General features: G+C 57.1%; 4 protein-coding genes across 4 annotated transcripts; 3 read left to right on the forward strand and 1 right to left on the reverse strand.

Moving 5' to 3' along the window:
• Window positions 1-481: 481 nt before the first annotated feature.
• KRP23_1927 (putative proline--tRNA ligase C19C7.06) lies at window positions 482-2614 on the forward strand (the record flags this gene model as incomplete). Its single annotated transcript, XM_067886595.1, has 1 exon — window positions 482-2614. One exon carries the CDS (start codon window positions 482-484, stop codon window positions 2612-2614), a length of 2133 nt encoding a protein of 710 aa, XP_067749263.1.
• A 223-nt stretch (window positions 2615-2837) lies between these two features.
• On the forward strand, window positions 2838-3323 carry KRP23_1928 (uncharacterized protein; the record flags this gene model as incomplete). The annotated part of the gene is made up of 1 exon (XM_067886597.1): window positions 2838-3323. One exon carries the CDS (start codon window positions 2838-2840, stop codon window positions 3321-3323), a length of 486 nt encoding a protein of 161 aa, XP_067749264.1.
• A 304-nt stretch (window positions 3324-3627) lies between these two features.
• Window positions 3628-4890, forward strand: KRP23_1929 (Medium-chain specific acyl-CoA dehydrogenase, mitochondrial; the record flags this gene model as incomplete). The annotated part of the gene is made up of 1 exon (XM_067886598.1): window positions 3628-4890. One exon carries the CDS (start codon window positions 3628-3630, stop codon window positions 4888-4890), a length of 1263 nt encoding a protein of 420 aa, XP_067749265.1.
• A 387-nt stretch (window positions 4891-5277) lies between these two features.
• Window positions 5278-6077, reverse strand: KRP23_1930 (uncharacterized protein; the record flags this gene model as incomplete). Its single annotated transcript, XM_067886599.1, has 3 exons — window positions 5278-5382; window positions 5453-5620; window positions 5691-6077. 3 exons carry the CDS (start codon window positions 6075-6077, stop codon window positions 5278-5280), a joined length of 660 nt encoding a protein of 219 aa, XP_067749266.1.
• Between the last annotated feature and the right edge of the window lie 5928 nt (window positions 6078-12005).

Consider the following 12005-nt stretch of genomic DNA (forward strand, 5'->3'; position numbering starts at 1 on the left):
CCAATGACCGCGGCCAGCACGTTTGGAGCGCGGCCTGCTTGTGCGGACAGCAAGGCAGCGGCGAATACAAGCGCGAGGGCTTTTGCGAAAGTTTACTCCCCCACGCTCTTCTCAAAGGCGGTGCTGTCCGTGGTGATACAAGATACTTCTTGGCAACGACTAGAGCGAATGCCAATCAACGCGTGGTCGAGCGTGGCCAAGTCTAGCCGCTGCCTCGAAAGAAAGTGTCGACACGCGACGTATATCCATCACCACCCAGCTTTACGACCTCCGAGGTGTACTAGCAAGTTGCCTTTTGGCGCACGGTGCCACTCATCCCGTCATACATTCTCCAGCACTTCTCTCTGTCCCGTTTCATTCGCCCCAGTCACCCCTACAACCGCTCGACCGTTTGCGACACGTTAACCCGGACACAGACGACTGGGGGGCGACCAGCCACGTTGGCTTCATTCCGAGATCGCAAAAAGCACAAGCGAGCATCATGTCGACGCCGGACAAGAGCGTGGCCGACGTGGAGGTGGCGCAGGCCCTCGAGGCGCTGGCCATCCCTTTCCAGAAGCACGAGCACCGCGAGCTGCCCACGACGGAGGACGTGGTGGCCGAGATCGGGCACCTGCCGGGCCTGGCCACCAAGAACCTCGTGTTCAAGGACAAGAAGGAGGGCCTGTTCCTCGTGACGGCGGCGCCCGAGACCGTCGTGGACACCAAGAAACTGGGCGCGCGGCTGCACGGCGCTGGCGTGGGCGGCAAGAAGTGGAACCTGCGCTTCGCCTCGGAGGACGTGCTGCACGGGACGCTCAAGGTGAGCAAAGGCTCCGTCTCGCCGCTCTGCGTCATGCACGACGCCAAGAACGAGGTGCGCCTCGTGCTGGACAAGGCGCTGGTGGACACGACGCTCGTCAACTGCCACCCACTGCGCAATGACCAGACGTACGCCATTAAGGCCGAAGATCTGCTCAAGTTTGTCAGACACTACAAGCACGAGCCCATTATTGTGGACTTTGCCGCTCAGGAGGAGGCTCCAGCCCCAGCGGCGGCCCCGAAGGCTCCGAAGGCCAAGAAGGAGGACAAGAAGAAGGTCGTGGAGCAGAAGACCAACGAGGGCATGTCCGTCACCAAGAAGGACAACTTCGCCGACTGGTACACGGACGCCATCACCAAGTCGGGCATGATCGACTACTACGACGTCTCGGGCTGCTACATCCTGCGCCCGTACTCGTACGAGATCTGGGAGAAGGTGCAGCAGTTCCTGGACCGCAACCTCAAGGCCATCGGCGTCAAGAACTGCTACTTCCCCATGTTCGTGACCAAGGACAAGCTCGAGCGCGAGAAGGAGCACCTGGAGGGCTTCGCCCCCGAGGTGGCGTGGGTCACCAAGTCCGGCAGCTCCGACATGAAGGACCCCATCGCAATCCGCCCGACCAGTGAGACCATCATGTACCCGGCCTTCAAGAACTGGATCCGCAGCCACCGCGACCTGCCCATGAAGCTCAACCAGTGGAACAACGTCGTGCGCTGGGAGTTCAAGAACCCTACGCCCTTCATCCGCACGCGTGAGTTCCTGTGGCAGGAGGGACACACTGCCCACGCCACCAAGGAGGAGGCCGACGAGGAGGTGCGCACCGTGCTCAACTTCTACGCCGCCTGCTACGAGGAGCTGCTGGCCGTGCCCATGGTCAAGGGTGTCAAGACCGAGAAGGAGAAATTCGCTGGCGCCGATTACACCACGACGATCGAGGGCTTCATCCCCTCGACGGGCCGTGGCATCCAGGCCGCCACGTCGCACATGCTGGGCCAGAACTTCGGCAAGATGTTCGGCATCTCGGCCGAGTACGAGGACGGCAAGAAGCTGATCCCGTGGCAGAACTCGTGGGGTTTCACCACGCGCTCGCTCGGTGTGATGATCATGGTCCACGGCGACGACAAGGGTCTGGTGCTGCCCCCGCGCGTGGCACCCGTCCAGGTCATTGTGGTGCCCATCCCGTTCAAGAACCAGGACGAGGTGGAGGAGATCTTCGCCAAGGCCGACGAGATCGTCGACAAGCTGGCTGGCGCTGGCGTCCGTATCGAGGCGGACAAGCGCCGTGTGTACACGCCCGGCTGGAAGTACAACCACTGGGAGCTGAAGGGCGTGCCGCTCCGGTTCGAGGTGGGCCCCAAGGATATCGCCAAGAAGCAGGTGCGCGTGGTGCGCCGTGACAACGGTGCCAAGGAGGACATCCCCGAGGCGGAGCTGGCGACCCGCATCCCGGCCCTGTTGGAGCAGATCCAGGCCGACATGCTGGAGCGTGCGACGAAGACGCGCGACAGCCACACCCGCGAGATTACGGAGTGGAAGGACTTCGTGCCCGCCCTGCAGGACGGCTGCATGGCCCTGACCCCCTTCTGCGACGAGATCGAGTGGGAGGAGATCGTCAAGACCAAGAGCCGCGAGGAGTCGCTGACGCTCATGGGTCTGGAGGACGAGGCCGAGAACACGGCCACCAGCGCCGCCGCCAAGACGCTGTGCATCCCGTACAAAAAGAACGAGGAGAGCCCCGTGACCGCCGACACCAAGTGCTTCATCAGCGGCAAGCCGGCCAAGTGCTGGGTGCTCTGGGGCCGCAGCTACTAGACAGAAGACGCGTGCAACTCCGGCGCGACGTCGTGCTGGGGTGCCAGGGTCAGGTAGGAGCAGATATGAATGGACGAATTGGATATGCTGCTTTGATATCATCACCTCCATTTGCGCCGCCAAGTTTGTCCCCTGTTTCCTTTACCTGCAGATAAAAATAGTGGACTATGCTCCGACAAGACAATGCTTTCCAAGGCGCACAAGTGATCAACCAGCACCTGGCATGGAGCCCACAGCGCTGAGCATCGCTGTCCATGGCCCGCTCCACTGCTTAGGGTGGTTCCTCTTCGCGATTCTGCTGCTCAACTCAATGAAGAAGGCCGATGCGTCCTCGTTCGTCAATCCGTCGCCCGATGGCGAGTCATGGGCTCCTTGCGGGTTTGCAGCCGAGCAACTTGCTACTGAAGGGAACGGGTCCACGTACGGGTCGTGTCTGGCCTGTGACCCGACGAACTCCGAGTGTCCGCCCAAGTGCCAGCCGCTCATCGACGCCCTCTACCAGCAGTGCGACGGCGTGTACGCGCCCCAAGACCAGTACTTCGACCCTGCACACACCCTCAACGGCTACTGGAACGACAACTTCGGTGTACTGCGCGTCCAAGCTGCACGCTGCGGTTGCAGCGACTCGCTGTCTTTATGGCACAAGCGATGGCAGATAAGCTGCACGACAATAGCCACTACGTTCGTGTTGACACGACACGGATGGTAGAGGCACATGGAGGCAGGAAGGCAAGTAAGTGCACGCCGGACCCTGTCAAGTTGAAGTTAATAATACCTGATATCAATTATCATGATCATCATAAATCGCAGGTATCTAACAAACAAAATACATCGCTTAAAACCATTCTCGTATCATTTTATTTCATTTTAATTTAACAATAAAATACGTTATCACAGGATGTTCATAACTAGCGAGGCACGTTGGAATCTCACGTTGGCGCCGTTTCGGGATCTTTCGGTCATTTCTGAACCAGCGGCCTAGCGCGCACAACACGTAAGACTCCTCTTCCACAATGCTGTCGGCCACGTCCCTGCGCCAGGCCTCGCGCCTGCTGCGGCCCGCGAGCGCGCGCGGCTTCGCGGTGGCGCAGCACATCGATGACTCGCAGTTCTCGGCCTTCTCGCTCAAGTTGTCGGACGACCAGCGCGAGTTCCAGCAGCTGGCCCGCAAGTTCGCGCGCGAGGAGATGATCCCGAAGGAGAAGCACTACGACCAGAGCATGCTGTACCCGCAGGACATCTTCGAGAAGGCCTGGGAGCTCGGCCTCGTCAACACGCACGTGCCCGAGAAGTTCGGAGGCCTGGGCCTGGGCTCGCTGGACGGCTGCATCATCGGCGAGGAGCTGGCGTACGGTTGCACGGGCATGGCCACGGCCATGGAGGCCAACGGCCTGGCCACGGCCCCGCTGCTGGTGGCCGGCTCGGACGCGCAGAACAAAAAGTACCTGGGTCGCCTCGTGGACGAGCCCGTGCAGGCCGCCTACTGCGTCACGGAGCCCGGCGCTGGCTCGGACGTGGCCGGGTCCAAGACGTCGGCCGTCAAGAAGGGCGACAAGTGGGTCATCAACGGGTCCAAGATGTGGATCACCAACGGCGGCGTGGCCAAGTGGTTTTTCGTGCTGGCCAAGACGGACCCGAGCGCTAACGCCGGCGCGGCCTTCACGGGCTTCATCGTGGACGCCGACACGCCCGGCATTACGGTCGGCCGCAAGGAGATTAACATCGGCCAGCGCTGCTCGGACACGCGCGGCATCTCCTTTGAGGACGTGGTGGTGCCCGAGGAGAACGTGCTGGGCGACCCTGGCTACGGCTTCAAGATTGCCATGCAGGCCTTCGACATCACACGCCCGCCCGTGGCCATCGGCGCCGTCGGACTGGCGCGTCGGGCCTTCGACGAGGCCCGCAAGTACGCACTGGAGCGGAAGACCATGGGCGTGCCTATTGCCATGCACCAGGCCATCCAGTTCATGCTGGCCGACATGGCCACGGGCATTGAGGCGGGCCGCCAGCTGACGTACAAGGCTGCGTACGAGATCGACTGCGGACGCAAGAACACCATGTACGCGTCCATGGCCAAGCGGTTCGCCGGTGACCACGCCAACAAGGTGGCCACGGATGCCATTCAGATCTTCGGCGGCGCCGGGTTCAACACGGAGTACCCCGTGGAGAAGCTCTTCCGCGACGCCAAGATCTACCAGATCTACGAGGGCACGTCTCAGATCCAGCGCATGATCATCGCCAAGGAGATGTTCTCTCGTCAGACCATGGACCCGTAGGCTAGGCGCTTCGGTATCCTAAGCTGCGCGTGGAGGGAAGTAAGGCAGCGGAACAGGAGCCGGGATTTGCTCAGGTGGAAGTCGGACTTGATGCTGTGTCCATGGTAATGCCACATGCCCCACGAGAAGAGTCCTGGGGGCTGCGAATGCGGAGCGCTGGAGGAATGCACTCTTAACGTTAACACTTATACTAAGATCATCTTGTAGGGACCTTTCTTGGCTGAATGAGACCTCCATCGTGCGCAGCGTCGTCGCAAGGCGTACAATACTTCGAAGGACCTCCCTGGCTGATCGGTGGTGGTGTTTGTTGTCTATGGCGAGAGGATGCCCAGGCTCTCTACGGGGCTGTACAAGCTGTAACTTTATTTTGAAGGATGCGAGGGTAGTTCACCACTCGAATGTCCGCGCTTCCCACTTGATCTCCGGCGCCGGGCGTTCGTCCTCCTCCCGTATTTCCTCCTTCATCTCGTCGGGCTTGGCCACCTGCTTGTCCTACATGACATCATAGACACCGCAACCGTGAGCTCCTATACTTGCAATCAAAACTTAGTGGGAGACGTACCTCGGGTTGGCTAGAACTCGTGGGGGACTCCTGCGCCTTCTGCGCCTCGAGTTGCTGCATGAGCGTCTGGTTCTCGTGCGCCAGCGCCTCCTGCTCGCTCACGGCCTGCAGTAGATCGTGGCGCTTCTCGAGCTCGACGGCCAGCTGCTTGAGCTGCGTCATCTCAATCTGCGATAACGGAGACGGTCGACCAGGTCAGCACGGCGACACACATACCGTTGCAAGTACAAGATCTTACCTTCTTCCGCTTCACAAAGCGGCGCTGGGCCTCTCGGTGCTTCGCTCGTCGTTCCTCGTCGGTCGCGCGCTTAGGCGTCGTGGGGCCGCCGAGCTTAGCGGTGCTAAAGGCCGACGGCGAGAGCTTGTCACCTAGTCGGATGTGCGGCGACAGGGACATCATGGGGCGCGGCAAACTGGGCGGCGGATACCGCAGGCGACTGGCCCCGGGGGCCAGCGGATCGTCCCGCGGGGGTGGCGGCAGTGGCGCGAACGTCGGACGCGGGGCGTAGCGGTAGTCCTGGTCCTGAATGAAGTGCGACTGGGCGTCCGAGTAGGTCGGCGGACGCAGCGCGTCGTACGCCAGCGAGGCGCTGGACGTCGTGCTGGACGCGGAGGCGGCGCCCATGGTCGAGGTCGAGTACAACGAAGGCGTCCAGCTCGGTCGTCCTTGAGTGTAGTGGTGTTCCATCTGCATACCGGAGGCTTGGGCTCTGGTGCGTAGTAGGTGAGACGCTGGTGGGTCGGGGTCGAGGACACGCGCGGCAGCAAGTGCAGCAGGGAACTTGGTATTAGTCAACCAAGCAGGTGCAGCACTTGCAACGGGGTTTGCAGCGCTGGTGCAGCTCGACAGTACTTGGCGTGCAGTGCAACGTGGGGGACGAAGCGGATACCAGTCGCGCTTACGTACGAGGATGCTACTGTTGAATTGGATGAGCTGATGGCATGTCAACTGCCTCGGGAATGGCTGGCGAGCGCGACTAAAGTTGCCGCAGCGCCACTGGAGACTTGCACTGGTTGGCAGCAGCCGGATCTCGCTCTCGGCGCGACAGCAACCACTGCAACACGATCGCGTGATGACAGGCCTTTGCTGCGGCATGACCCCGTGTTATAGCATGTATCTGAAGTTTTCCCCAACATGCAAATAGAAGTCAAACGGAGAAATGAGCGGCATACAACCTGCGAAGAAGCATACTACAGGATGTGGGCGATAGCCGCAAGCCGAGCCGCTCTCTCGCACTGTTGGTGTAGTCGCCGGCCGAATGCTAACCAGCGCCAGGACGCCTTGAGTTGCGCGAGACGCAAAAGAACAAGGCACGGAGAAGACCGCGAGGTCTCATGTGCGCCATGCGCGTGCTGTATGTACGTACACACGCCACGCGATGATCGGATCCCTTTGGAACATGCGAGCGATTGGCGAAAGTCGATGAGCTCGTGACGCTCGCATGACTGCTCGTCGCCAGGTTTCGATATGTAGTACAAAAAGAAACAATGCGCTGCGCGTTGCAGTCATCGCGCCTGGCGACAGGCGAGTTGCCCGCTGCAGCTAATCGCTAATCGCTTCTGCCCGACCTCTTCCTGCTCGAGGTGACTCCGATTGCAACAGGCTGTCTCAGAAAGCCCGTCTGGGCTCCCGTGATAGCGGCGGGGCACCGCTCGACTGCGGCATGTTGGTCTCCATCGGTCTGAAAGGCGTCGGCAACGACTGCAACAACGGCAACTTGCCTCGCTCGCTCGCGCCTCTTCGTTCCCACTTGCTTCAGAAAGTGTGACGAGGCTGACTGACATGGAGCAAATCTATGACGGCCGCACTATCAGCGCCGGAGATGCTCGCTGCCGCCGTGTTCCGTGAGTACTGATTGCCCGCACCATCAGCTCTGCACTGGCCCCGCATCAGCGCCGCCGCCGCTGTCCGAGCGCTGTTAAACGCACTTGAAGTATGTGATTCATCGCCGCTGCAATTGGCAGCACAACAACGTCCAAAGTTCAAGGGCTCCGATTGCAGCTGCTTTTGGATTGTTTCGCGGAAATCGTGATAGAGGTAGCGCCTCCCGATCCACCACCACAGCCAGCACCATGGACGAAAAAACAAAAACAGCAGACGCTGACCAAAAGGATCAGACAATACCAAGAAGCTATTAACTAAGGCTCAATAGACTACTTTCTTTCTCTCGCAATTGGCAGCACAGAGTCATCCCGTTCTGATAGCCGCAATCGGTAGCAGTGCTCGGAAAAAATATAATATAATAAATAATTTTTGTATTTTACTACCGCAATTAATATTATTGTACTAGGGCTGTATTAATGCTATTCGCTGACAATACATGTACTCAGTAAAGAACATAGTGAAGCCAAGTCTTTTACGTAGAGTCTCCCTCCTATAGTGATTTTATCCAAACGACAGTGACAGCTTGGGCGGGCTATTAGCTCATTCTATCATTTCCCAGCAACTCCTCCTCCTCCCCAAACGATGGCCAAGAACATCGACATCTGCCGCGTGCTCTTCGCCGCTCTCCCCGACCACTACTTCAAGTGCAAGTACTGCGGTACGGTGCGACATCCAGTGGCTACGGCAAACTCATGAGCCACCTGAAGGACAAGCACGCCGAGTACGAGGCCGACTACCTCGTGCACGCCAGCTCGCACGCCGGAACCCTGCACTCCTTCGGCTTTGTCAACGACAAGATCGCCAACATCTACCACTGGATGGAGTGGGTGGTCGACCGCAACATGCCTCTGTCTGAGGTCGACCAGCCTCTCACCCGCTCCATGTCGCATCTCAAGCCCATGAGCTCGAAGACGTTGAAACGGTACATGGCCGAGACAACCAAGGCCGTCGAGCGAGCGATTGCTGCCATCATCCCGTCGATATTTGGTGTCATGTACGACGGCTGTTTGTGCTTTGCTGAGCACTTCGTGACCATGTACATTGTGTTTTGGCGCGATGACCAGCTGCACTGCGTGCTATTAGCGGTGGCCCCACTTGACGAGGCGGACCAGACGACCGCGTCTCACGTTGCGTTCATTCGGAACATGTTGACCATTTATGGCCAATCTCCAGCGCACTTACGCTTTTTGATTGGTGACAACTGCGCCACCAATCAGCTGACGGCGACGATGTTCGGCATCCCATTGGTTGGCTGCGCTTCCCACCATTTCAACCTGGCGACTAAACGATATTTGGCGGAGCACTAGGACCTCATCGGAGCTGTGGCCGCGTTGGTGGCAGCGCTACGCACCCCCAAGAACAGCGCGGAGCACCGACGTCACACCGCTGCGGGCGAAAGAGACCCGGCGGAGCTTGACGTTGATGCTGGAGCGCTACGTGCGCATTCGTGACGCGATCAAGCACGTGGATGCAGTGGATGACCTCGTGTCAAAGCCAGCTGCTCATCGTTGTGCCATCTCTCTCATAGAGAACCTGAAGACGTTTAACAGCATCTGCAAGAAGCTCCAGGAGGATACGATCCCAATGAGCGCCGTCCGTGTCCTGTTCGACAAGATGACCGAGATCTATCCCGTGACTGAGGAGTACTTGCTCCCTGATGCCCACATCGTGCATTCCCCGGCGTTTGAGAGCGCGGTTGTGAAGGTTTGTGTTCTTATGCTGCATTTATACGTTATGTTGCTCATAGATAATTTTCTAAGTGCTGCTTCGATTAGGTGGCAGGAGCACGCTGAGAAGAGCTGACACCGGAGGAGGTGGAAGCGTTGGAGCCCTTCGAGTTGGAGGCGGCTGCGGTGCCCACCCCAGCGACGAGTGGCTCCGGTGTGAGCACGCGATCGCGCAATGCCGCAGAGGACTTTGCGACGGCGTTATTGCGCTCGGACGCAGCCACGCCGCAGCTGTCGCCACGCTACAGCCCCATCGTGGCAGCTATGCTGCCGACGAGCAACCTCTGCGAGAGACTTGTGTTGCAGTGCAAGCTCGTCATGACGCCACAGCAATCGTCGCTCCTCCCGGTCAACTTCGAGATGATCGCGTTCGTGCGCGCCAATCGTAACTTCTAGGATGCTAACACCCTTATGAGTGTCGACGCGGCTGTTGCCGACGAAAACTAGACGCATGGAGTACAATACAATAGCTATTGAACCATTATTTAATATTGATTTGCCTACCCTACATGTATTTCCAATTGGTATGCAAGTTTGGTAGGGCATTACTTTATTGTAATGTCCGAGCACTGATCGTTAGCACTCTTGGTATAACGAGCACTACTCAGTGTTGTTCTGAAGAATTGCAATTTCGAGCTGAAGGAGATCCTGGGCTGCTCCGGTTGGGTAGGTATATGGATACCAGTAGTGCACACCGCAGAGTTTTTTTTTTGGCAGTCCTACAATGTTAACGAACTATCCAACTCCGCCAACGCGTTATTAGCTAAGTGCTCCTGAAACATGCATGCAAAAATACCACAAATATGTGTTGAAATGAACCTTCTCAGATTTCCTTTAACTATTATCGCTACACAACACCAGTTCTTCATACTCGGATCTCAACACCAGTCAACCAGTACGTGCACCACGTCGTTCTGGTAAGCTTAGCTGTAGCCACCATTTTCAAATCAAGCAACCCGCGCGGTAGATTATTTTTCGGGTCCCCTGCAGATCCGGTCTAACTTTTGGAACAAGGTTTTTCTCAGTAAATTACCAATATATGACCGGATACCCCGGATCAAAATCCCGATCCGTAAACTAAACATGCGCCGTGGCACCCCTAATTACTAGCATTTCACACGTTGTTAGTGCTTCCGTTTCTCATTAAAATCAAGTAGCTAATCTGTTATTTTATCCACGGTGCGGCTAAATCCCAGCTGTAGCGTGAGCTACTTCGCGACCTCAAAAAGCTGCATCGTTGCTCGAATTACTGCTGCTGCTGACCCAGCGACAACCGTCGCGTGTTCTCACCACCATTCCTCATTTTGCGGGCATCAGCAATGAGTGATGCTGAGGCTATCACTCCCTTCAAGGCGACGATACACTGGAAGGGCTTTCAGCTAACGAAGTGCCACGGCTCCAACAAAAAGACCACCTACCAATGCAGCTATTACCGCCGCGGGTGCAAGGCAAAGATTGACGTCATGACAGATGGACGAGTCCTCGACATTCGGTTCGTCGGACGACTCGTGCAGCGGAGAATCGCCTCTAGCATCGCGCAGACCCCACCTCAAGACGTGACCCAGCAGATGGTTGACGATGTAGCGGGGCTACACAGTCGGTTCACCTCCTACCTTAGTGCAACATGCACTAATGGATACATTCAGGTTGACCACTCCACAGGGTGGTCCACATTCACAGCAAAAGGCATATGACTGGTAGAAAGTAACATCTTTCTACCAATGAGAGTCATTCAATAGATAGGGGTTCTGCCAGCCATCCAATGGCAGAACCTCTCATTAGAAATATCAGTTTTAGGAGGAAACCCCATTTACAATCAATACAGTTCTCATTTGGCACCAAAGCTATCGTTCGGTTCCTTTGTCTTAGTTTAAGTATACTTGCGGATACAAGTATACTGAACTTAAGCTAAATACTCCTACGCTTCCTCATACACGTGCGCACACGTGTAAGCTTAAGTAGTGGGTCTAAGCAGACCCATTACAGACGAAACTGATGTGCTAGCCTTGCAGCAAGTGGTCGCACCGCCGTCACAAATATGGGACCAGGTTCGAGAGCAGTTCACAATCAACGAGATGACGCGAGGGCTTTCGCGCGACCACGTCATCAGCTGTGTGTACCGCACGCGAAGGGTTCATTTCGGTGGTTCAGTCCACGGCCATGTTGAAGTGCCGCCTCTGTCTCAGGCTCGCGATGGATCGAACTTCTTCCAGTTCAACTACTCGTACGCGGGAGAGACTCGTGCTGAACGTGTGGTTGGATGGGGTCATCCAGTCCTGATCCGCTTGCTGACGTACGCCGACGTTTCACTGTTCGTCGATGGAACGTTCTACTGCGTGCCGTCAGCGTTCTATCAGTGCGTCATCATGATGGTTTACGACCGCGGATCGCGCTGCTACGTTCCGGTGATGTGGGTGTTGAACACGTGCAAAACCGAATGGATCTATTGGCACGTATTGCACTGCGTCCAAGTTGCCACATGCATGAACATGTCCCCCGGAACTATTTCGTGCGACTTCGAACAAGCTCTCATCAACGCAGTGGGTGACCAATTCCCGGACAGCACGATCACGGGCTGTCTCTTCCACTTCAAGCAGGCCATTCGTCGACGGATGATCAAGCTTCACATCTCGACTGACAAATTTCGGTAGCAATGAGTCGGAGCATGCTGCATGTGCTTGCAAGCATTCCGCATGAGCAGATCGACCCTCAAGGAATTAACTACGTAATTGCGCGACTAAAAGCAGACGTTGAAGAGCGTGGCTTCGAGTACAGTACTTACAAATGGAATTCCTTTTGGGAATACTTCCGACGTACGTGGCTGCAGATGTTTCCGCCTAAGTTGTGGAACGTGCGGGGCATCAACCGTCAGATTGTCAACCGAACCAACAATCCGTTGGAACGCTACAACTGCGAGCTCAACAACGAGTTTAGGGTACGA

The sequence above is a fragment of the Phytophthora ramorum genome (assembly GCF_020800215.1).
Source record: "Phytophthora ramorum isolate Pr-102 chromosome Unknown Phyram_PR-102_s0002, whole genome shotgun sequence".
In the NCBI taxonomy this organism is placed as follows: domain Eukaryota; phylum Oomycota; class Peronosporomycetes; order Peronosporales; family Peronosporaceae; genus Phytophthora; species Phytophthora ramorum.